Source organism: Rhinopithecus roxellana, chromosome 17 (assembly GCF_007565055.1).
Source record: "Rhinopithecus roxellana isolate Shanxi Qingling chromosome 17, ASM756505v1, whole genome shotgun sequence".
NCBI lineage: Eukaryota > Metazoa > Chordata > Mammalia > Primates > Cercopithecidae > Rhinopithecus > Rhinopithecus roxellana.
Genome location: NC_044565.1, coordinates 81860192 through 81887561, shown reverse-complemented (window position 1 = coordinate 81887561; position 27370 = coordinate 81860192). Strand labels below are relative to the sequence as shown.

The 27370-nt window shown below is 38.8% G+C and overlaps 1 protein-coding gene across 1 annotated transcript in view; it reads right to left on the bottom strand.

The window, feature by feature from the left end:
- Positions 1-661: 661 nt before the first annotated feature.
- Positions 662-27370, bottom strand: part of TMEM178A (transmembrane protein 178A) — a 52253-nt gene continuing 25544 nt past the window's right edge. The window contains exons 2-4 of the mRNA XM_010364148.2: positions 14139-14252; positions 11166-11303; positions 662-1619 (exon numbers count right to left, since the gene is read on the bottom strand). Of these exons, the coding sequence (XP_010362450.1) occupies positions 1378-1619; positions 11166-11303; positions 14139-14252 (494 nt within the window). The 3' untranslated portion in view covers positions 662-1377. The remainder of the gene's footprint in view (positions 1620-11165; positions 11304-14138; positions 14253-27370) is intronic.

Sequence of the window (27370 nt, the reverse complement as noted above, 5' to 3'; positions counted from 1 at the left end):
TTATGAGTAATGTAAAATAACAGCACTTACCTCATAGAGCTTTGGAGAGGATTAAGGGAAATGACACCACAGCCCAGCTACTGGCACAAAGTAACTGCTAAATAAGCGAGTTCACTTGGTTAGTAGCTAAGGAGATAACCACAGCTCTGGCCCAAACGAGTGGCTCTCAATCGCAGCTGTGGATCAGAATCATCTGGGATGTTTTTTCAAAAATGCTCAAGCCTAGGCCCAGCTGTGGACATTCTGAGTTAATTGCTCTGGGGTGAGGCCCAGTTTAGGTACAGCTGACTTCACCAGGTGATTCTGGGCAGCTGAGGTTGAAAATCACTGCTGTAGGAGGTCCAAGAACAAAAACAAAGACCATGTACCCTTATGACTGGATACATACCAGGCAGATGGTAAACAGGGGAGGAAGAACAACAGAATGAGAGAACAAAATTTTAAATAGTATAGTAAGGTTTAAAAACAAGTTTGAAAATGACATCTTTTGTCAATAGCAAGTGTGTGGTTGCTACAAAAGATAATAATGCCCAACCTAATTGAAATGAAGCAATTACTAAGTCTTAATAAGAGTCTTATTAAAACAACGGAGTTTTCATCTGTCCTTGTGGCTAGGGAGACCTGTTGACACAGCTAAAAGACATAGGAAAACACACCCAGATTAACAAGGGGGCAGTCATTTAATGCAGAAATCCAGTTAACATAAAGAGACGGAGGTTGAACAACAGTTCTTCAAACAATACTGCATAGTGTCACGAGTTAGCTCTTAAGCACGTTTGATCTGTTTATCTTATGATTTCGATTCCAGTACAAAGACGGAGAGGAGACTTCAATTAAAAAAAAAAAAAATAAGGCAACAGAAGAAGAATCTTCCTGTGACAAGGAACATCCACAAATAATGCACAAATATTTGGTGCTGACACAATAAGACACCATCAGGACAAGTTCTGAAGATGCTGCATTAAAATTTAACAAGCATGATACAATGACAAGAAAATTATACTCGCTTTGTTACGAATCCTTTTGCAAATAGAAATGACTCTCAGGTAATTGTTATATACAAACTTTCTGAAATAAATGGAAATCATACAAATTTTTCCATTGCAGTTTCTTCTTTCTCTACACCTAGAAATGTCCCATGGCACTGCTCCCTATTCTCACAGTCAAAGCATAAATAGTCATTAAAGCACTTGAATCCACAGTAGTCTTGTCCTTAGAAAGGTTGGGAGGTTTTGCATGATTTTCTATCAGTAATCCAGAAAGGGCCAGCAGGCAACAGGTTGGAATGTAAAAGACCGCTTTGTGCTTGGAATCCTGAACTCCGCGTCGTTCCCCTCAGGGAGGCGCTCGCACTGTGGACAGGCCCAGTGCGTACAGTCATACCGTGGAGTCTCTGCCAGACTTTAGCTGTGCAATCTTGGTCCGGCTAATAAACGGATAAGCGATGCAGAGACCTCCAGCTGCCACAGTAAAGCCTAAACTGCACCAGGCGCAAAAGATGGACCAGCTGTAACCATGTTCCACATCGGCAGGCAGGCTATAAATTAGCTTCGGGAGCCGGTTCAAATCATAAGAGATACTGGCGGCATAAGTACAGAGGGAAATGGTGCAAAATATCCCTATAAATAATACAAAGAGAACAGAATGATTAGTTACAGTTTGCCTGTTACAAGACAAATGCCAGACAGGCCTTTATGAAAATCAGATCAACCATTGAGGCAGTCACTCCAAATTCACAAATGATCCGTAATTCTTTTACTTGAATTAATTCATTTGACAAACACTGGCAAAACTTCTGTGTGCCAGACCCTACACTAGGGAGTGGAGATGCAGGAGTGAAAAAGATAGGAAAATTCTGATAACCTGAATTATTCAGAATTACCTAATTCAAATGGTTATATATATTGGAATTCATTTGTTTATTATTAAAAGCAAAAGTTGTATTTTTAAAAAGAAAAACTTCTATCATCAAATCAAGCACAAAATAGTTTTCATTTTCCTTCACTCTCCACCTATTTTCATACACTTATTCTGTTATAATCATTATACAAAGTATGCTTTCTTTTTCAATTAACATTATCATAAGTATTTATCATGTTGCCTTAAATAATATTTTAGATGAATTCATACAAGTAGCTAAATCTTTTTTGTTAAGGCATAGTCTTACATATACCAGGGCCTCAACAAATGGGTTTTTTCAATGAATGAATGCTTTTAAATAGTATAAATTAAGTCCAGCAATATGGAATTGGTGTAAAATAGCTGACTAAGGAGATCATCCACTTTCACCATTCAAAATGGAGGCAACTGGAGTGACATAAGGAATATGGACAGACCCAAAGCTTTGCTTTTTAGACCAGTGCGTGTGTATGTAATTTTCCTCCTGCAACACTAAAATCAGAACTGATTTTAAAAATGCTTCATAAGCCCCAAACACAGGAGTTTTACTACTCAAGTCATGTGGATATAGGTGCTTCTATTCTACCACAATGGACCCTCAAGATGCTCCTTTTGGATAGGCAGAGGATCAGAATGTGGTGAATAATAAAAACAGAAACTGGCACCCAATCAAGTATCAGAATGTCCAGTCCTGTTCTGAATCCTACACATCTCTTCTTCACGTCTGGTTTATCCTGCATACAACAGAGATAACATTTATTGGCTGGAAAATTCCTTTGGCATCCTTACAGATACATGTAGCATCTCCACTGGAAACAGAGACACAGATTTTGAAACTGAAAAGAAGGAGCTAAAAGTAGCAGATTACCTCTCCAACCCCCTCAAAGCTCCCCACCCCCTACCCACCACTCTTTTTTAACCTATAGCTTTGGAGATTAGAAACGCTAGCAGAAAAACAAATTCAGAGCAGGCAGCAATTTGGAGGAAATAAAGACCACCTTAATGCCATCTTTAAAATGTTAGAATTCTGCCTCCATTCAAATCACGTAAGAGCACACTGCCTGAATCCTTTTCCAAATGTGCATTTAGAAAATACACGTCCTAAATTAAAAGGACACTTGATCTGAGATAATTTGATATTTCCTACTCTTTGTTTAATTCTGCATTTAAACTCTAAAGTGATTCTGTTTTACTAAAAAGGATAAAATCTTTTCTTCTGACTTCTTGCTCCAATTTATTATAGCAAACATATCACTTTGAGTTCTCAAAGAGAAAAATCGAGATGGAAATAATTCTCTCATAAAGTAATGGACCATTCAGAAAAGAATACTCCACTTTCCTCAAACCTTGTGAAAAGCAAATGTTCTTAGATCTACACAAATGTTTTCACTGGCGCCAAAACAAAGGCAGTTTTTATTTATAACAAAGCCCTTTTAATAAATGCTGGTAATAGAACAATAGGCAGTTAGAAAAAAATAATCTTTGGAGCATCAACAAGTAAAACAGAATAATAGAACAATGACATCTTCACAGGAAAAACAACTTTATTCTGCATTTAGCTGTTTACACACAGCTGAATGCCTAAAAGCAAGCATTTTTACAAGTAACATAGTTTTAATGACCTATGAAAGCTTGAGTTCAAACCTAGACTTTTAAGCATCCTTTGATGTCTAAGTGCATTGGGTTGGGATGTGAGAAATAAGTATTCTAGTTTCCAGCTCTGCTAAACACTGTGCAAACTTGAAATTACCTAACCTCTCTGAGCCTTGGTTTCTTCATCTAGGAAAAAAAAAGTGGGAAACTTGATTACCGAAGTCCCTAAAAGTGTCAAATTTCTGTGATTCTGTTATTCCAAAATGAAACATGAAACAGGAACATTTATTAAAACTTCCTAGTGAATCTAGTACTCGGCTTATGCAATTAAATGAAAACGGAATGCCGTATGTATTTATCTTTTTGTATATACTCCCTTTGATTTTACACTTAACATTTATTTTATTAGCTCCTCTCACCTGCCAACCCCATAAAATTGCTTTTGATGACATGAATTCTATCATTACACCACCGGTTCATACTGAATAGAAAAGAATTATAAGAAAGAATCTAATCTGAGGATTTAACCAGAATGATTTCTCTCTGCCCTCAATGTCATGGATGGTTGTGCTTTTCCTGCGGAATTGATTTGTGCTTACCTCATGGACACTGTGAATGATGTCACTAATAGAATTTTTCTTTGTCCAAGTTGCCAGGGCACTGACGCTCCCTAAAGCTAAATCTATAGCCCACCATGAGCAAAAGTATGGGATTTCATGGCATGCTTTTGGCTTCTAATCTCACTCTTGGATCCATCTTGCCTTGGAAACCTGATTGTCCCTTTGTCTTACTTTATTTATTTGTATTAATTTAAGTGGCATCTCTATGCCAGTTAAGTTTTTTCGGAACAGGGCACGCATCAAACTTTGATGCAGACTTGTTTTATTTATTGTTGCCTTTATTCACTCAGCTGAGCATGGTGGAGAGGAGGCCTATCAGCCCACAAATATGTCCCCTCTCTATCCATCCCCCTTCCCACAAATGCCCCTATAGCTTGCCCTTCCGTAACATCTCTTCTCCTTCCAAAGTGCTCTCGAAGTTGTTCTTAGTAAGAGGAAAGCAGGGCAGGAAAGAATGACAAGAAAACCATATTTAGGAGCTCTTCCTTTTCAGACCCTCACATTTCTAAGAAGGTTTGCACATGCATAGCTGCCACCACTACGATTTGTGAGATGGGCAGGAATGTGTGATGATTACAAGGAAATGTACTAAGAGGAGAAAGCATTGTTTCCAACTTTTCCAACAAGCTTTTGTAAAAGAAGCCTAACCCATTCAAGATATTTTTAAACACAAAACAAAAAATCCTAAATTCAAAGACATCAAGAAAAAGCATTGTTTGAAATGATGAAAGCATTCTTAATGTAGCTGAATTAATAGTTTTAGGTCAATGTTGAGAGTGTGGAATTCTACGTTAGGTTCCACATACATGTCTTATAGTACTCATATGCATGAGTTTGCCAGAGCTGCCATAACAAACTACCACAGACTAGGTGGCTTAAACAACAGAACTTTGTTTTCTCACAATTCTAGAGGCTACAGTCTAAGATCAAGGTGTCAGCGGGGTTGGCTTTTTAAACTGAGGACTCTCTCCTTGGCTTGTCAATGGCCATCTTCTCCCTCTGTCTTCATACAGTCTCTCCTCTATCACCACAACCAAATCTCCTCTTCTTATAAGGACAGCAGTCATACTGAGTTAGGGCCCATCCATATCACTTCATTTTTACTTAATTTTCTCTTTAAAGACCGTTTTTCCAAATACTGTCACATTCTGAGGTAGGAGGCAAAGACATCAACAAATGTATTTGAGGGGACACAAAGCCCATAACGTTCCGCACACGTGTGTGTATGTGTGTGTGTGTACTCATGCACGAAATGTATTTTTAGCTTTTTTATAGGTTTTAGCAAGATTGTACTATTCTAGGTGTTACTCAATTAGTTATTCAACAATTATTTATCGAGTATCTACCATGTCCCAAACCTAGTTCTGGTATATTAGAGATAGTTAAGTTTCATGAGCTCTTTTTGGTCACAGCTGGACTCCGTTCAACACTGATGTGGTCAGGAACTTCAAGCAATCTCTCCACTCCACTTTCCTGTATGCGTCTCAGGAAAAGGTCATAGAGATCTCTTAGACTTCCCATAAGTTCTGCATGGAGTCCAACAGAGCTGAGCACAGGGAGTCAAGAAAACCTGAATGAAACTGAATTCTGCCATACGTTGAGTTCTACCAACTTAAGAGTCAGTTCATCGCAAATTACCCCAAGTAGGGATTACCTATGTAGCAAGTTATTTCTGATAATGCTGCATTTTCATTGGCAGCAATCTAATTAATGCAAGATATGTGAAAGGAGTATGGAAGGATTAATAAGTCATCGCCTCTGCATTCTGAAAGTTCAGAATCTAATGGTCCTTCCTGAAGATCCATGGGGAGAAAGGTGGTCTCTCCTCCATTCTTCTCTGAGGCTTTCCCTTCCTTTTCACTTCTCCCCTGCCTAGCTGATACTCTTCAGTCAGCTGGTGGCCCCCAGAGAGAGAGAGAGAGAGGTTCCTGAGTCCTAAGCTAGGTCCTTACTACTGCTGGCAGCATCTTCAAAAAAGTGAATAAATTACTGGTTTCCTGACAAGCCCTGCATGCAACTACTTTTCTTATAAAATATTAAAAGGTTTTCTGCCAATATTCATAATTAGAAGATAACCACGATATCACAGAATTATAGGGCTAGAAGGGATATTTTCACATCAGGACAGAAGTAAATTTATGCTACCATCCCCACAATCATCAACCTAATTTCCTACCCTAAAATCTTCATGGTGCCAGCTGGTAAGATGCAATTAGGGTAACGGGGCCCATTCTTTTGACCACCATTTTTTAATGTGCTTAAAAGACTGAAAGGAGTGGAAGTTGCTTCACCCTGTTTAGCCTGCTTGATAAATAATGTAACTACAACACCCAAAGGCATGAACATTGATTTTTTTCCCCCTACTCCTTCGAAAGGTGGCCTGCCCATCCTTCTGATCTTTTTAGCCTTCCTTCAAATGCCTCATGCCAGTTTTCACACAGATTACTCAAAAAGCCATTCCTATATTGTCCTAACTGACTGGCAGAACTAACAGAGAGAAACAAACTCTTACACACACACACACACACACACACACACACACACACACACACACAATGCAATTCCTAAATCCCAAAAGCATCAGATCTGAAAGCATCCAATCTGAAAGACTGAAGCAATCTCTTTAGTGGAAAATCCTGGCCTGGTCTGACATAGGCTATTCTAGTTCTTATTGATCCCATTCAGTGTGAATATTCATGTGTTTAGCCACAGGAATGTTAATGTATTTGATTTCAAGATGCCACCCCAGATCTTGCTGAGGGTGTTAAATAACACAGGATATATGCAGCGTGTTACTCTTCTAAAATAAAATTTTTTTAATCCTGAATTACAAAACACACCTAGCCCCCAAGGTTATAGAAAAAATATCACGGACCTGTAGTTTCAGGTCATAATCAATGGATAATCATAATCTAGATAATTCAATACACCTACCATGGCAGAGTCTTTTTTTTTTTTTTTTTTTTTTGATTCATTGAAACAAAAGAATGAATAACCAGTGTAGGTGAGTGTTAACTGTCCCTGGAGCTCTGCTAGGGCTGCCTGGACTCTGTCTTCTCTGTCTCTGCTGTCAGGAAGGGAGTGTTTTATGCTGTGTGTGATCTTCCAGTTGGCCACTCAAGGCACAGCCTGTGAAGGTGAATGAATTTGGTGAGCAGTGAGACCCCCACCAAGGGAGGCCCAAGCTTTATCCATTTTTAAGACTCCTAGTGAATTAAAAAAATAGTAAAAATCCTACAACAGAGACCTAAAAAAGTGTTTAAAAATGTTTGCACTGAATAACCTTTTAAAAGATTTATAACTTAAACTATAATAAGTATATTTATTATATCCATCTAATAGAATGCATCACTTAATAATATAGGTGGAAACATTCATTCACACTACACTGAAAGCATATAGTCTAGTATTGGGCAGAAGCTTAAAGCTGGAAGATGAGAGTCTTATCCCCTCAATCGCCTGTGTGTGCTTCTGTGCCTGTGTGTGTGAAACCTCAGAGGGTGTGACATCCAAAGTCTAAACTGAAGGCCCGTGAGGGATGTGCAGGCTGGCCCTGGCCCTCTGGGAGGACCCTTGCATGGCCCCAGGGAAGAGGAAAGGGGGCGAGACCTGGCTCTAGATGTGCATCAACAGTCAGCAGGGCTGCTGTGTCACATGTGGTAATCAAGACCTGTCTGTGCAATCAATAAGGCAGAAGGAGAAAGATTGTTCCAACGTTTCCATTTTAACCGCCCAACCTGTCACATGGTTGATGTTCTTCATTTGAAAGTTTAGCTAATAAGTTCAGGCAGAGAATGAAGATGGCAGAGCATTAGAAGGCGCTAAGTTTAGTATCAGAACTCTGTGGGAAGGATGCTGACTTGAGTGGCTAAAGACATTCTGCTTAATTAAAATCGATTCTTTTAACCCTTTTTTTGCTCTCATCTTCTGCATATGAACGTTCTACAGCTAATTTATCTCATGCACTAGATTGATGTGGTTGTCTCAGTGTTTGCAAAGGAAATTTCAAGGCATTATTTGTAGTAACAAAAACAAAACAAACCCCCCGAATCCCATAGCAACAGAACAGGTGAATCCAGCATAGCATATCCACTCCATGGAAAAATATGCTTCTCCTCTCCCCCTCTTCCATCCCCTCCCCTTTTCTTCTCCTTCCTTTTCCTTTCTTCTTTGCTTACAATGAAGCAAATACATGGCAAGATTTGGTCCAGAATAAGGGAAATATTGAAAAAAGGTTGTTCTGTTTTCAGGTGATGAGGTCTGTGAGTGGATTCCCCCTTAATTTCAATAATGTTGTTTGGGCAACCGAAACTAAACAAAACAACAGAACAATGATAACAATGTTAGGTTGTATCTATTAGTCCTTCAGAATTGGTCATCAAACTTCAAGTTTATTATTTGGGTTTTTGTTGGTGGTGGTGGTGGTGGTGGTGGTTTCTGTTGTGGGTATTGCTTTGCTTGTTTTGATGTTGCCTAACAATTACATAGGAGCTTCCCATGCTCGATCCTGAGGACTCCTGAGCTTCTCTCTGGTCCAGAGGTACAATCCACACGTGGATCCAAAATAAGGGTTGAGAACAGGAAGAGGTGGACCTGGTCCAGGAAACTCCTGCCTCTCCTCTGTGCCCACCTGCCATTGAACCTTCAACTTCCTTTCATTTAAAACCAGACTGGCCCCTCAGTCTCCCAAGGAGCACTCAGTAGGCTTTCATGGCCTTGCAATTTATTTTAGTTCTAGCAATTGTTAGAATCTTTAGTTCTAACAAAAGTTCTAACAAATCCCCTGACAAGGGGAGTGGTATGGGGCCTTTCCAGGGTTGGGAGGCAACACATCTGTACCTCTTCAATATTTATGGAGACAAGAGTCAGAGAAATGGGAGCTTAAATAAAGGGAGAGAAGAAAACAGGGGAGATTTTTAAGTAATCACTAAGCCCCAGCAGAAGCATAAAGGAATCCTCTGTGCAGTGCAGTCCTCTCTGATTCTTTGCTGCCCTTGTCTGCTTTAATCTTTAATTTGGATTTTAAATGCATCCCTTGGGCAGGAACCCAGTGGCTGGTCTTGAGGGTCCAAATCCACCTCTAAAGCCTCAGAAACTAACATTTTAGCCTCCCTGTGCTACAGTCCTGGTGGCCACTGTGATTTCACCAAAATCCAGAAAACCTAAATTGGTTTTCTGCTCAGAACTAGGCAGGATCCATGTGACTTCTGAATGTTCCAGGATGCTGGTGATGATGCCCCACATTCCAGATCACTGCCAATTGCAGCACCATTTCATGGAGTGGGACAGGGGCGAGTGGGAGTTAGAAGGAAGGATCCCTGCCTGTGAAGTGGGTTCCTTAAGGCTGCAGGGTGGTTGACCGTGCCAGAGGGCAAAGCACCCCCAACCTGTCAGCCCTGAGACAGGCAGTCAGCAAACAGTGGCAGCCCTGGTGGGGTGTGGCCACCTCCTGTTAACACAGGAGTAATTAGGTGACCCATTCCAGTGAGAAGTGCTAGAAAATCTAGGCATGGTCACTTGAATAACAGAATTCCAGGCAAGTGGAAATAAGCCTATTTAAAATGGCTCTCTATCTAGGGGAATATTCGTTCTGTTGCTGAGTATAGTTTGTGAAACTGTTAATGTCCAGTTAATTTGGCATTTGCTAATCATTAATACAGGAGTTTTCTGTGAAGGAGGAGAAGAAAGGAAAGATTTCTTCCCTGAAGCTACCGTCGGTCAGTGTTAGCCATCGACTCAGCACCTGGCACCTTTTTAGACAAAACTACCCTTTAGCTGTTAGTCAAAAACATCCTAGCCCTGTCTCCACACCCCCACCCTTTCCAATCCCTTGTTTAAAAATCAAGTCACTCCTTTGCTTCAAACCTTCTAGGGGCATCTGTCACCCTTAGCTTCAAATCCAAGCTCTCCACCATGACCAACAAAGCCCTGAAGCTTTGGCCACTGCCCACTTCCCCCACCTCATGTGATACTATCCTGTCCCTCACTCCCTCCAGCCCCACTGGCCGCTTCTCTCCGGTTTGGCACTAGTGGTTTCCTCAGTCTGCTGCGCTCTTCCCACCACCGGCTGCTTCTCAGGAATTAGCTCAGAAATCACCACCTCAGCAAGATCTTCCCTGAGTCCCTATTTCACCCTGTTTCTTTTCTTCACAGCTTTTATCACCACCACAAATCATTGTTTATGTCTCTCCACAATAAAAAGGAACAAGGATTTTGCCTGCCTTATTCATTGTGTCTTTAGCACTCACAGCAGTGCCTCATACATGGTAAGTTCTCAAAAGACACCTGTGGAGTAAAATGAATGAGTGTTGTGTATGTAAAAGTGACACCATCACTAAAGCGTGACCTTTGAATTGACATCCAGCCAGGGGATGGGTTGTGATGATCTATCCCCCTCTGTCTTTGAGGGCATCTCATAAGCAATGGCCCATGTTTGCCAAGAGTCCAGGTCAGGGTTGGGGGCACAGTATGAAATAAGGAACAGAAAACGGGGCGCGGTGGCTCATGCCTGTAATCCCAGCACTTTGGGAGGCTGAGGCGGGTGGATCACCTGAGGTCAGGAGTTCAAGACCAGCCTGGCCAGCATGGTGAAACACTACCAAAACTACAAAAATGAGCCAGGTGTGGTGGCACATGGCTGTAGTCCCAGCTACTCCGGAGGCTGAGGCAGGAGAATCACTTGAACCCAGGAGACAGAGGATGCGGTGGGTCAAGATCGCACCACTACACTCCAGCCTGGGTGACAGAGTGAGACTCCATCTCAAAAAAAGAAAGAAGAACAAAAAAAACAGACTGGGCTCATTTTAGAGATTAAACCCAAGACACTTCCATCTAACCTACTAACAGGCCACAATGGGGATATGGAGGATGCATTTTTCACACTATTGTTTTCCTTAAATTCTGCATTTCCCAGCAAAGCCAAAATGACCTTCTGGTTGCTTTTCTAACAGTGAAAACAAAATTAACAGGGAGATAACAAAGTGACACTAGCTAGCCGCATGCAGAGCAGCCTTCACCTTGGCTGGGACAGACGGCCTGAGACGTGCAGCCTACCTGTCATGAGGAACAGGAGTCCAGCCACGTGCTGGGTCAAGCTCTCCTCCCAGAAGAAACTGACCGTGGCCACAATGCAGCCGCAGAGAAGGACGGCTACAGCCATGCCCAGGAAGCCAGCAGTGATTCTTCTTAAATCTAATCTCAAAATAGACACAGACATTCACAATCAGAATTCAGGAAAGTCATTAAGAATTAGAGAATTAGGGCTTTGTATACCTTGTGAAAATTAGTAAGTTATATGGACAGGCTTAGAGCCTACAGGGCGAGGAGGCTTAGGGAATACTCTTCCCAGGCATTCCATAAGTGGACTAATGGGGTGAAACCAATGGAGGGTCAGACTCTACCCTCTCTGAGTCCATGGAGAAATCCACACCAAGTGGAGAATAGACTAGAGGACAAGCCCAGGATAGACCTGGGTAACAGATGTCAAATGACTTAAACCAAAAGTGAGGTGGGTTTGAGAAATATCTCTGTTAGCCTTAACAGAGCAATAGAAATGTAGGTTAACCAAAAACCACCTGTACCCCAAAAACTACTGAAATTTTAAAAAGGAAAAAAAAAAAAAAAGAAATGTAGGTTACCCCCATGGTAGTGGTTGTACTTAATCTGGCTTTGGAGAAAGAGCCTAAAAAAGCTATTGTGAAATAGGGTTTTATCTGATCACCACAGATGCCAATTATTTCCTTCTTCATTTACATCTACTCCTGCCTATTTTCAAAAACGATTTGAGAAAGTGAAGGCAATTGTGGTGACTGGAACAGTGGTGCAAAGTGCACACAGGATACATGTGCTCATAAACACCCTTTCCTCTGAAACATCTGCTCATAAATGCCTTCTCCCCTAAAGCATAGATCCCACAACCTGGGCATCCATTTACCCAGGTGAAGGAGGTACTATTCCAATAGGATGAGTCTCCACTATACAGTGGCCCAACCGTCAAGTTTGGCCTATTGCAAAAACACAACTGTGATTACTGAGCCAGAAATCCAGCTCTTTCCCCATCTCCCTGGCAAAACCAAGAGGCAGGCTGACTACATGTACCTGGACACACATTGCCTCCAACTACTAAACCAGCACTTACCTTGCCTACCTTCCAGCCATTTTACCTTTTCTATTTTCTTCCTTGTTTTTAAAAAAATACTTTTTAATCATTTTTATTTACCTTACAGCTCCATCTCAAAGGATTTTTTTAAACAAATCTAACTTTAAAAATTGTTATCTAAATTTCAATCATCCTTCTTAAAACAACACATCCCCAGCATATATCTGCTGCCCCCAAGGCCAGGTAAGAGGTGTGGGCAAATGCACGTGGATCATGCACACCTGTGTACACATGGGGCCAAGACAAGGTGCACATCACACTGTTTGAAGTGTGGGCTGCTCTGCTAAAGTGAAAGTGCCCATGCAGCCATCACTTTATTGTGTGGCTCCTGGGCATTAGGGGTGGCTTCATCGAGGATGGATTACAGTAGCTTCCAGTCTTGCTCTTTGCATCTTAGCCACAGAGAGACCATCCCTTTTTTAAAAGGGGATTTCTCATTTCCAGCTCAGAGCATCCAAATTAAAAGAGTATTTCTGCCTAGAAGAAGAAATGTGGACACCAATGAACAAGGGGCCAGCGGCAGTGATAATATAAAGATGCTGAGTTTAATGTTAAGGGTATAAGTAGTTTTTGAGACATCCACACCTGAGCAGGGGAAATGTAGTAATGGTTCAGTCACTATTATCTTACCGCCTACCAAATTTCCTGTGGTTTGAGTAATAATCTATTTTCTGCGACTCTGAAAAGGCACAAGGTTCAGATATAATCCACATGGGATTTGCATTAGTACCAGTCATGTTAAGCTTACACAGTAAATGTGCTACAGATCACCAAGTGTGACTTTCTTAGAAATAGACATGCATGTGACTGCTGAAAGCATCTTTCCATGAGAACTCCAAAAAGCATTAAAAGAAGAATCTTCAAATATTGCTTGCTGGGCAATCACAGGCTACAAACTATTAAAGAGCTAAGGTTCTTTTTCAGGCTCCTATGATGATCTTTTCTTCCCTGACCTGAGCCAATAACTACATAGCTCTCTGGAAAGATGATTAAGTCTTAAAGTTGCCCGTCATAATATGTATAATATTAGACCACTGCTCTGGCAATATCAGAAGAGCTTCTATTTATATGTTTGAGATTCAGAACAGAGCCTTTTAATCCTCAGAGAGATTGACTTACAGAATAAGACTGATTCAGTTTTCTACAGTGGCTTTGGCCACCAAACAAAATCCTGAAGTCCTCATTACTTATTTCATTGGAAAATGACAATGTCAATCTCTGATGGGGGCAAAGACCAAAAAAAATCACCTTAGTTTTTTGTTTTGGGGAGCTATCTATCATCAGGCAGCTTAAATCAACAGTTTTTAGGTAAATATTAGCCCTCTTTAGTTTCACACTGCGTGATCCTTTCTAGAGTTTCACATTTTCCTGACAGTGAAAAAGAGTAGTTCCTTTCATTGAGATGTAGATACCCTCTGAGAAAATTAAGACATACACTCATAAAGGTATTTTAGCAGAAATACAAAGGTTGGAGATAAACACAGTAGCTAAAATAAATATTGTATATACAAAACAAAAATAAGAGCCCTAACATATAATCTCCTTGGTTTATTAAGACAAGGGATACAGCAGGTCCTTACACCCAATGACTCGGCAAACAAAAGATTCAGTAAGCAGCTGTGTACAGATGCCACCAGGGCAGACTATCTCACAAGACCTCATACCAGGTTTCCACACATTTTATTTTTAAGCAAACTGTGTCCACAGCATAGGGAAATGATTCTCTGAGTCTCTGACTACATCTGACTGGGCCCAGAGGCTTACAGAGGATAAGAACAACATCCTGCTGTCTAGATGTGAGAGGGGTCGTCAGAATTTTGTTCAGAAAGACACCATTTCCTCTCTGAACCTGTCCTGGAAATACTTACGAAGCAGGTGCCACTCATCTTGCTGTATGGTCTTGGTTAAATTAAAAGGAATGTTTCGTAAGCGGATGGGCTGAGAAAAGTGGTACTTGATGGCCGTGCATCGCTGCGCAATACCTTGAAGGAAATAAGAAACGCGATTTACGAGTCTGCTTATTTGTAACAGAATTCTGAGACCTGAGGCAGAATACTGTAACCTAACCTGGGTTGAATGGGAGATGAGATAAGAATCTCTTGATTCAGAGCAATAAAAACCTAAAACATAAAATAATGTTTAAAATCAGGTTTCATTTTTTAATGTATTAAATTGTATAAGGATCTATACTCCCCTAATTGTTTTCCAATACGGAGTTTGTTTTACCTAAACACAAAACTCCTCAAGGAGAAATGGCCTAAAAGTACACAGATGGTTCAGAAAATCAGCTTAGAATTTTAAATTAGCACAGATAAATCACATATCTGAATCTGATCCAGTCTCAAACTCTCAAATGGGTAGCCTCATGAAGTTCATTACGAAGTGTGTTATTTGGAAACCAGAAGACATTTTTCCATAAAGATAACCCTCTACATGGTTTAGGTGGTGATTATATCTCCAGACAACCTTCGAAAGCCTATTTAACCCTAGTGCAACTGATATAATTCCTTAATAAAATTATACTGATCTGAATTCTAGATCTTGAGAAAAAGGGTAATACTGAAAGTAGAAACAAGAAAGAAAATAATTTTCCTCCCCTATCTGGTTGTATGGCCAGCCCTAGGCACAATATTTTGACATGGGCAGGTGTACACATTGGTTAATCTAGTAACTCTCTACCTCCTCACACCCACCTCACACACCCATGTTTTACTGCATAAATTAACATGGGTCCATTATTCTCTTCTCCTAAAGATTTCTGAATTTCATGAAAAGTATCTACTCTGTCTTAAAATTTATAAAACTTATAAAATGTTCTTCTCTCACTTTAAATCATCGTGGCTAGTTGTTTGGATAAATGTAATCTCATTAAACTAATTTTTTAAAAAGCATGAGTGACTGTTAGTCCTTTAACACTGCAGGCTGTTTAAAAAAATCTTCATAGATGCAAATAAATCTCTAATTGGTGGAATCTGAGTGTGTATGAAAGTGAAATTTTAAAAAGATTATAGAGCGAAGGGAAGAGATTAATATTTGTGCACAATTTGCATCAGGAACCTCAGTCCCTCCTGTGAATGTACCTACAGGATCATCTTCCCTAAGGAGTTTCTCAAATATTAGTGTACATAAGAACCACCTAGGTGACTTGTTAAAAATTTAAACTCCTGGACTCTACCCCAGATATACTGAATCAAAAGTTTTGAGATGGAGCCAGAAAGCTGAATTTTAACAAGCATCCCAAGTAATTTTGATGCAGGTAGTCTTTGAATCTCGCTTTGAGAAAAACTACCCAAACTATCTCTGATTTTTGGAAGCTTTTTTTTTTTTTTTTTTTTTTTTTTTTTTTATGAAACCACACATTTTCTCAAAATTCAAAGTTCTTTTTTTTTTTAAATTTGTTTTGTCAACATGAGCCCCATGGCAGTGGTTGTGAAGTCTAAGGCATTAAAGGTAGCTGTTTACTTATAAGTTAGCTGTTTATAAGTCAGGAAATGCCTGTGCTTCCAAAGGGAAAACAATATAGTATGAGAACAATGACAGATAAAGAACCACAAACGTAGTAATAGCTTACATTTGTATTCTTCAGAACTATCATTCCATTTGAGACTGACCTTAAGGCTCTGTAAGCAGGAAGTGAAAGCTACGGCAGAGTTGAAGGCATACTCAACACGCACACAACAAACCCCATTGGCAAAGACTGGAAGGTTTATTGGTTTTAGCAGGCTAAGAACATTTCCGTAGGTTTATTTGTTTTAGCAGGCTAGGAACATTTCCGTACAATAATTAGTTTACCACTAAGCTAATCAAGCAGAGACTTAAGGGCCCTCCTATGACAAAGAATACAGACTTCATACGATTCATTCAGAAAAGCCACTAAAGAAACAACAGCAACAACAATAAAAACAATAATCAACCCCAGAGAGGGACAAGAATCTCATTTCAGAGCTGCCATAGTACATTATTTCAAATTCCCAGTTTTCAACAAAAAAAGTACAAGACATGCAAAGAACAAGAAAAAAGAAGCAGTCAATAGGAGGTGTCACTGAGGGATCCCAAATATTGGACTTACCTTACAAAGATTTTAAATCAGCTATGTCAAATATGTTCAAAGAAGTAAAGAAAATCTATCCAAATAACTAAAGGAAAGGACAAGAGTGCTGTTTCACTAAATAGAGAATATTAGTAACATGACAGAAATATTCTTGAAATGAAAAAAATAGAAATTCTGGAGTTGAAAAGTATAATAACTGAAAAGAAAAATGCATCAAAGAGGCTTAAAAGAAGTTTTGAGGAGGTAGAAAAAAGCAACAAACTTGAAGACAGGTCCATTGAAATTATCCAATCTGAGAAAAATAAAGAAAAAAGGATGATTTTAAAAATGGTCAGGGCCTCAGAGACCTGTGAGGCACCATCACAAGCATAATGAGAGCTGCAGAAAGGAGGAGAGAAGGAAGATCAAAAAAGAATATTTGAAGAAATAACTGCCAAAAACTTCCCAAATTTGATCAAAAACACTAATCTACATTTCTAAAACCTTCAAGGAACTACAAATAAGATAAATTCAGAGACCCACACCCAGATAGATCATGATCAAACTGTTGAAAGCCAAAGACAGAGAATCTTGAAAGTAGCAAGATAAAAGCAAATTATATACACAAAAAAAATCTTTGAAACACGATCAGCTGATTTCTCATCAGAAATCATGGAGGCCAGAAGGGAATAAGATGACATATTCAAAACACAGAAATAAGAAGACTGTCAACCAAGAATCCTATATGCATCACAGTTATCCTTCAGAAATGAAGAAAAAAAATAAAATATTCCCAGCTAAACAAAAACTGAGGGACCTGGCTTAAAAATAATCAGACCTGGCCTAAAAATAAATACTAAAGGGAGTCTCTCAGGGTGAAATGAAGGATAATAACTGAACACATATATAAAAAATAAAGAGCACATATAAAGTTTACAACATAGGTTACCATAAAAGACAGTATAAATGTATTTTTGTTTGCAATATTTTTTCTCCTATCTGATTTAAAAGACATAAAGCAATAATTATAAATCTCTGTTGATCAGCATACAATGTATAAACATGTAATTTGTATGACAACAATAGTACAGAGGAGGAGAGTGGGGATGAAACTACATAGAAGCAAAGTTTTTATATACTATTGAAATTCAATTGGTATTAATCCAAACTAAATTAAGATGTCACTTGTCATCCACAGGGCAACAACTAAGAAAATAACAAAAAAAAATGTAGTAAATGAAACAATGACAACAAAAAGAATTAAAAAGCTATGTTAGAAAACATGTATTTGACACAAAAGAAAACATTAATGAAGAAACAGGAAAAAATGCATATGTCATATAGAAAACAAATAGACAAATGGCATATATAAATCCTACCTTACCAAAAATTATACTAAATACAAATATATACTCCAATTAAAAAGGCAGAGATTGGCATTGTAGATAAAACAACATAATCCAACTATATGATGTCTACAAGAGACATGGTTTAAATTCAAAGACACAAATAAGTTGAAATTTTAAAGGATGAAAAAAGATATACCATGAAAACTGTAACTGAAAGACAGATGAAATGGCTATACTAATATCAGACAAAACAGAATTTAAGACAAAAATTGTTACTAGAGAGAAAGAAAGATATTTTATAATGATAACTGGGCTTATCCATCAAGAAGATATAGTAATCATAAACATATACTGACCAGTAGAGCCCCAAAATACATGCAGTACCAAAAACTGACAGAATTGAAGGGAGAAATAGACAATTCAATAATAATAGTTGGAGGCATCAATACTTCTCTTTCAATAATAGTAAAACAACTAGACAGAAGATCAACAAAAAACAGAAGACTTGAACAACATTATAAACCAACTAGATACAAGAGACATCTATGAACACTCCATCCAACAACAGCAAAATACACATTCTCCTCAAGTGCACATAGAATATTCTCTAGGATAGACCATATGTAGGCAATAAAATAAATCTCAACAAATTTAAAAACATTAAAGTCATACAAAGTAAGTTTTCTCACCACAATGCAATGAAATTAGAAATAAATAATAAAATAAAATTTTGGAAACTCACAAATTTGTGGAAATTAAGTAATACACTCCTAAATAACCGATAAGGTAAAGAAGAAATCACTAGAGCAAATTAGAAAACATTTTGAAATTAATAAAAACAAAATTACAACATACCAAAATTTATGTGATGCAGCTAAAGCAATGTTTTGAGGAAAATTTATAGCTGTAAATGCCTACATTAAAAAAAGATCTCACCTGGCACAGTAGCTCATGCCTGTAATCCCAACACTAGAGAAACTGAGGTGGGAGCATCACTTGAACCCAGGAGTTCGGGATCAGCCTGGGCAACACAGTGAGATCCTGTCTCTAAAAAAAATAAACAAAATTAGCCAGGCATGATGGCATGCACCTGTAGTCCTAACTACTCAGGAGGCTGAGGTAGGAGGATTGCTTAAGCCCAGGAGATGTAGGCTGCAGTGAGCTGAGATTGCGCCATTGCACTCCAGCCTGGGGGACAGAGTGAGACTATCTCAAAACAAAAATAAAACCAAAAAGATCTCAAATCAGTATCCTAACTCTCCACCCTAAAAAACTAGAAAAAGAAGAGCACACTAAGGAAAGAGATTACAAAACTAGGGTGGAAATACATAAAATGAAGAATTAAAAATTGAGAAAGTAAACAAAACCAAAATTTGGCTATTCCCGTAATCCCAGCACTTTGGGAGGCTGAAGCAGATGGATCACTTGAGGCTAGCAGTTCAAGACCAGCCTGGCCAACAGAGGGAAACCCCATCTCTAATCTCTACAAAAGTACAAAAAATTAGCCAGGCATGGTGGCACATGTCTGTAATTCCAGCTACTCAGGAGGCTGAGGCACAAAGATTGTTGGAACCTGAGAGGCAGAGGTTGCAGTGAGCCAAGATGGCGCCACTGCACTCCAGCACGGGCAATGCAGCAAGATTTTGTCTCCAAAAAAACAAAACAACAACAACAACAAAAATCAGAAATGAAACAGAAGCTATTACTAACAATCTTAGAGAAATATAGAGAAGCTTAAGAGAACACAGTGAAAAATTACATGCCAACAAATTAGATAAAACAGATAAAATTGCATATACCTAGAAATATAAAACTCCAAGACAACTGAGTCAAGAAGAAACAGAAAATCTGAACACATCTATAACAAGTAAAGAAACTGATTTAGTAACTAACTTAGTAAAAACTTGCCACAAAGAAAAGTCCATGACCGGCCGGGCGCGGTGGCTCAAGCCTGTAATCCCAGCACTTTGGGAGGCCGAGACAGGTGGATCACGAGGTCAGGAGATCGAGACCATCCTGGCTAACATGGTGAAACCCTGTCTCTACTAAAAATACAAAAAAAAAAAAAAAAAAAAAAAAAAAAAAACTAGCCGGGCGAGGTGGCGGGCGCCTGTAGTCCCAGCTACTCGGGAGGCTGAGGCAGGAGAATGGCCTAAACCCGGGAGGCGGAGCTTGCAGTGAGCTGAGATCCGGCCACTGCACTCCAGCCTGGGCGACAGAGCGAAACTCCGTCTCAAAAAAAAAAAAAGAAAAGTCCATGACCAGATGGCTTCACTGGTAACTTTAACCAAATGTTTAAGGAAGAATTAACAATCCTTCATAGACTCTTCAAAACAACAACAACAACAACAACAATAAACAGAAAATGAAGGGACCTTCGTACTTCTTTCTATGAGGCCAGTAATTACCCTGATACGAAAAACCAAAGATACCACAAGAAAAGGAAAACACATACTATTCCTTATGAATAGATATGCAAAATCCCTCAGCAAAATATTCGCAAACTGAATTCAGCAACATTTGAAAAGGGTTATACGTCATGATCCAGTGGGATTTATCTCAGGAATGCAAGATTGTTTCAACACATTAAAATCAATTAATACAACATATCATAGCAACAGAATAAAGGTCAGAAACCACCTGATCATCTCAAAGATGCAGAAAAAGTATTTGACACAATGCATTTGCTACTCATCAACAACCCTGTGAGCTAAATATAAAAGGTATTATTAACTACACTAAATGAGTAAAAAATTCTGAAGCTCAGAGAGTTAAGTAACTAGCCTGAGGCTATTATTTAGTTGTAACCAAGCTTTAACATAAATGCTGTTACCCAAACTTTATATATTAAATACTACTACTCAGAAAAGTTAGCAGTCCTTAGTTTTCTAGACATGCATCTTAATTTTGTGGACAGTTAAGCTAGAGTTACTAGATGCACTGTCAATTTGAAATAAAAAACAATCTTTCCAATTTAGCACCAACATATGCTCTTTTGGAAACAAAGTTGATTCTTAATTGAAGGAGATTGGATTGGCTACATGGCTGACTCAGTGGCTTCATCCTACCTGCCTCTCACAGAAGCTGCTTAAATGCTGGAGAGAGGGTGTTTACTGGGGAGAAACTATTTTCTCAGACTCACAGGAGCTGGCCTTAGAACAGCTTCTGTGCCAGGGAAACGTGTGGTCCCTTTTAAATCACTGCAAATATACTCAAGACCCATCTCCTCCTCTGCTCCTTGCTCGTAATGGGCAGGATCCCAGTGGGCAAGAAGAGTAACAGGAAGGAGGTGGCAGCTGGCCCAGGGTTCTCCTGCTTCCTCTGCATGTGCCAGGAATGAGGTAAGTAGTGCACACATCACCAAATCGCCTTTCCTTCTCCATGGGGCTCTCAGGCTAAATTTAAAGTGCCAAGAATTCTGAAATGAGAAGAGAAAGAGGGTAGGGAAAATGATGAGGTCTGGGCTGACAGTAACAAGCAGTACTCAAGGACTCCAAAGAGTAGGGGTCTGGTAGCCAGCCCAGAGCTCCACAGCTGAGTTCGCAAGAAAATGTTCTATGGTCCAGGTGTTCCACTCCCTTGGAAGATGATTAGAGACTTCAGGCAGAATTAGAAGAGAAAGTGGGAATGAAAGACAGCTCAGCAGCAGTGTCAGAGACCTGCCATTAGCTGTTTTATGTCCTTGTTCTTAAACACTTGTTCCACTGTCATAGCAGAAAGTCAGATAGATTTGAAGAGGAAAGCAATATTATTAAGGTTTGCTTCCCTACAGCACACACATTAAATTGACAAAATGAAACCACAAAAATCTTACAGGAAAAGACCTGTAGTTGCTTGACAGAACAAATCAAGCAACCAAAATCAAATTAAGTCTTTTTGATAAAAAGACAAGCATACACATATACATAGATGGTAGTAAAGATGGAAGTTCCATGCAGTGTTAAGGAATAATTTATACTGTTAAAATCCACAAGGAGGCATTAGATTCCAATTTTTTCAAAGTCATACATGCAAACTTTGAAATTAACTGGCTTTCTGGGTTTAGAGAGCAATGAATCTGGCTCTCCGAAAAGGAACACAAAAAGCATGAGCTCATAGCACCAGATGGCATCACACAATGGGGGGAAGAAACATGCAGAGGATTGAAAAGAACAAGTTGTGGTTTATATTTAGTGATTAATTAGCTTCTTAAAGGGCCAAGTAGAGCCACTTTAATGATGATATAAACCATAGAATAAGATATATAAGTATGTTGCACAGGGGGTTAGAAATGGAGATTTTGCCTGGTGAATTTCTGTTGTTTCCAATACTGAGTTCCAAGCTAAGCCAGAGAAACCCCTACTCAAGGTTAAATGAGAGAGAAACATGAAAGATGCTATAAACAGTCATTACTATCAATCAATAATGAGGTGGGCAGTATACATGATGGTTAAAGACCTTGCAGTCAGACAGACTTGGGTTTGAGTCCTAGTTGTGTGACTTGTGGCAAATTACTGAAGCTCGCTGAGCCTTGGTTCCCTCGTCTGTAAAAGAGGGGAAATAATGGCAGACACCTCACTGAGTTATGGTGAGGAATGAAAGAGGTAATTCAGGACTTAGCATAGGATGTGTGGCCCACTGTAAGCACTGGATAATGTCAGCCTTGGATTATGAGTTCTCTCTTGGCACCCGCCCAATTTGCCATACAGAACCACTGCCACACACCAGGAGTCTGCACCTTAAATGGTCATCAGAGATTAACCCAAATGTACAAAGAAATAACCAGACACGCAGCAACAGCTTCCTGAACAATGGCCCGACCAACAGCTCTCATGTTTCCTCTCCATTCTCGCCACTTCAGAGCAAGACTCCCATCACCTCACTCCTGAAGAATTTGCTAACTGACCTCCTTGCTCAACCCTCAACCTACCCTGCATGCCACTGCTAGATAAATCTGCTGTATGAAGTTTTGGGGCCTCTGAAGTCTCAGTTGTCCACCAGTAAAATGCAATATGAAAACCTTTAGCCGGGCGCGGTGGCTCACGTCTGTAATCCCAGCACTTTGGGAGGCCGAGACGGGCGGATCACGAGGTCAGGAGATCTAGACCATCCTGGCTAACACGGTGAAACCCCGTCTCTACTGAAAATACAAAAAATTAGCCGGGCATGGTGGTGCGCGCCTGTAGTCCCAGCTCCTCGGAGGCTGAGGCAGGGGAATGGCGTGAACCCGGGAGGCGGAGCTTGCAGTGAGCCGAGATCGTGCCACTGCACTCCAGCCTGGGCAACAAAGCAAGACTCCGTCTCAAAAAAAAAAAAAAAAGAAAACCTTTAAGATGTTTGTTACATCTGCCTGCCTTTTACAGTATCATTAACTTAATATGTGGCTTTAAATTGATTACTATAAGCAAGAAACAGTTTCACTTGCTATGATATAATTATGTATTTGTTTTAAATTATGTATTTATTTTAAAATAAAGTGTCTAATACACATAAGTACTATATAATTGTTTATTTAAATGTTTTAATGCTTTGCCATTGTGTCAACTTCCATACTGACAAACAGAAGATGCGAAAATCACACACAATCCCTCAGAACATAAGACTGGGGTTTTCATTGTCTGACTCTGTCCAGGAACATACAAGTATGTTCCCCCTGAGTCAAATTCAGACTCTAGACCCCTATCACCTATCCCCATCTCCAACTTCACTTACACTTACCTGTGACTGTTCCCAGGGGCTACTTCCCTCCCTCTCCAAATTGTCCCCTGGCAATATCATGCCCATCTCTGTGACCATCCTAGCCTATATCACTAACTTTAGAACAGCCCCAAAACCACTAATCCCTCCAGGCTCATTGCCTTTGAAAAGCCTCCCCAAATACTGCAGACCACATAGCTCACTCTCTTTGCTGGCTCTATGTTGACATTAGAGACTGAGCCTCACCATCTCACTCTTGATTACTCAGTCTTTGTCACTGCCTAATAGATCAGAAAGTCTGCCTCTTCATTAATGTTCTAAATTTCTTAAGCAGGGAGGCTGTGACTTTTTCTGGATATACAACATTTAAGAGATATGTCTGAAACAGTTGATGACAATAGCAGTATAACTAATGCTTAAGGTTCTCTAGCAGAAAGAATTAATAATAGGCTATACCATTTCCTAAACATTTCAAAGGCAACTTGGAATTCTTCAGCTGGCCTTTGAGCAGAAAAATAAAGAATTATTTCCCCAGCACACGTCTCAATTTGAAAAGAAAAATCAATCATGGGGTCATAAGACAGGGTAGCAACCATGTTCTGGTCAGAGATTTAATTTTGCAAAGCAGGGGCTAAAGCAGACAAAAGAAAATGCTTTCCTTATCACCTCCTGTATTGGGTATAAACAGTTAAACTTGTTAAAATAAATAAACTAAATACGGTAAGTTTAGGAGCTTAACACTGACTTTTAGAGCCTCAAATGGCTAAACCAGTCCCAAAGGCAAAGTTCTTGAGGACAAACTTTTCATCAAGTCTACAGAACTGAAAGGAGAAAGATACTAATTAGTAAACCTAAGCAGCTCTGTCTGGTAGAAATATAATGCAAGTCATAAGAATTTTAAACGTTCTAATGGTCATATTTAAAAATTGGTGAGATTAATTTTAATATTTTTAAATTTAACATGCAATCAATACTTTGAAAGTTGCTAATGAGATATTTTATATACTTTTTTCATACTAAGTCTTCAAAATCTAAATCTGATATTTTCTACTTATAGCACATCTCTTTTCAGACAAGCATCATTTCAAATGCTCAGTAGTCTCATGTGGCTTCCACCCTAGAGAGGGGAGGTTACCAGATGAAAATGAGTAAGACTCCAACCAAAGTAAAAGCAACTGGGAGCAAGAATGTTTGATATAGAAAGGGCCCGAAAGGTGAGAGGTTATTCTTTGTTTAGATCTTCTATCTACCACATACTATATCTGGTTCTGCCATAATTGTTTCTTATTATTAATGGAGACTCAACTTCTTGGTAACTAAGAAATTTTATCTGTGTTCACTCTATATTCTCTCTGGAGCAAGACAGGCTGGATTTGCATTTTGGCTTCACTATTCACTATCTGTGAGCCCCTGGCAAGCTATATAACCTCTCTGAGCACCAATATGTAGACAATGACAGTTCATCTGTCTCAAAGGAGGATTAAATGAAATAATAATATAATATTATTAGTGTTAGCTTTAATTATTATTATTATTATTATTATTATTATTGCTACTTTATTTATCTGAACAAATCCAGGCAAGACTTAAAGGCAAGACTCAGGTGAGTTCCTTGAACTGCAAACACATGATCTGTAGGGGCCAAAGAGGGAGAGTCTAATGACAGGTCAGACAGATTCAACCCATTTCAGAGACAGTAAATATCATCACAGAAGTTAAAAAAAAAAAAGGTGGCTGAGGAGTAAACCAGAAATAATAGTGTTCAAAAAGGCATGATCTTGTGCAAAAGTGGAATCTGTCATTGGGTTAGACTGACCACTGGCTTGCTGAATTAATGTTTAAATCTCCTTTAATGTAGTTATTATATTGTATCTATAATAAAAAGTAATATAGTAGTAATAAAAGTAATAGAGCGGTCACACAATCTCATATTATTGTCACGAGGATCAAATGAGATAATACATATAAACTGTCCTAATACAGTGCCTAGCCCATAATTGATGCTTAATAACTGTTAGTGTCCATCTAGTCCCTCTCCCCTCCCCCTTTACAGGCAGGACCAGTAAAGTGTGACCTAGGGACTATAGTACTTGTAATTTCATCCTCATCTCCAGCATTTAGGAGAAAAAAAAAGTGGCCAACTATCAATCACTGTCTTTTTTTCTCCAATTTTTCTTATTGTGGTAAAATACATATAACATAAAATCTACAATCTTAACCATTTTTATTGTATATATTTAAGGTATAAAACTTGATGATTTAATATCTGTATATACTGTGAAATAATCACCACAATCAAGCTAATTAATATATCCATCACACCACATAGTTACCCTTTGTGGGTGTGTGTAGTGAGAACACTTAAGTTGCACCCTCTTAGCAAATTTCAAGTCTATAATACAATATTGCTATCTATCCACCATGCTGTAAATAAATCTCCAGAATCTATGCATCTTGCATAGCCGAAACTTTGTACTCCTTGACCAACATCTATCTTCCCATTCCCCCCGCCCCTGGTTATCACCATTCTATTCTCTGCTTTTATAAGTCTGAATATTTTAGATTCCACATATAAGTGAGATCATGCAGTATTTGTCTTTCTGTAACTGGCTAATTTCACTTAGCATGTCTTCCAGGTTCATTCATGTCACATATGACAGCATTTCCTTCTTTTTAAGGCTGAATAATATTCTATTATATACATATATATGTATATATTTTTTAGCCAAGAAGCAACATAAATAATATTCCATTATATATGTATATATGTTTTAGCCAAGAAGCAACCTAAAGGTCTATCTACAGAAGAACGGATAAAGGAAATTTTTTATGTATACATATATAAAACATTTATACAGATAAATTAAACATTTTCTTTATCTTTTCATCTGTAGATGGACCTTTAGGTTGCTTCTTGGCTATCGTGAATATTTGGCTACTGTGAATAATGCTGTAAAGAATATGGGAGTGTAGACATTTATTCGAGATCCTGGTTTTAATCCCCTTGGATAAATACCCAGAAGTGGGATAGCGAGGTCATATATTAGTTTTATTTTTAATTTTTTAAGGAACCTCCGTATTGTTTTCTATAATGGTTGTACCAATTTATATTCCCAATAACAGTGTACCAGGGTTCTCTTTTCTCCATATGCTTGCCAACACTTGTTTTGTTTTGTTTTGTTTTGTTTTGTTTTGTTTTGTTTTAACAACAGGCACTCTAACAAGTATTCTTAGTTGCCAGGTTTTTTTTTCTTTCAGCACTTTGAATATATTGCCCCATGCTTTCCTGGCCTGCAGGAGTCCACTGAGAAATCCATTGGTAGTCTTATAAGGATTCCCTGCTACATAATGAGTTGATTCCCTTTTGCTGCTTTCAAAATTCTCTTTGTCTTTGACTTTCAACAGTTAGATTATGATATGTCTCAGTGAAGATCTCTTGATGTTCAGCCTATTAAGGGTTCTTTGAGCATTGTGGATCTGGATGTTCACTGCTCTCCTCAGATTTGAGAAGTTTTCTGTCACTATTTCTTTAAATAAGATTTCTGTCCCTTTCTTCTTTCTTTGCTCCTTCTGGAATTTTGTCTGATACTGTCCCATATGTCACAGATACATTCTTCACTTTTTCATTCTTTTGTTTGTTTCTCCTTCTTACTGAATCACTTCAATTGATCTGTTTTCAAGTTCACCAATTCTTTCTTCTGTTTGAGTCTGCTATTGACGCTCTCTATAGAATTTTCAGTTTAGCCACTGTATCTTCAGCTTCATAATTTCTGTTTGGTTCTTTGTATGATTTTTATCTCTGCTGAACTTACCATTTTGTTCAGTATTGTATTACTGAGTTCATTTAGTTGTCTCTGTTCTCTTGTAGTTTATCGAGCTTCTTTAAGACAACTATTTTGAATTCTCTATCAGGCAATTCATAGATATTCACCTCTTTGGGGCCAACTACTGGGACTTTATTTTTTTCCTTTATTAGTGTTAAGTTTCCTTGATGCTTCACTTTCCTTGAAGGCTTGTGTTGCTGTTTTCACATGTGAAGAAGCAG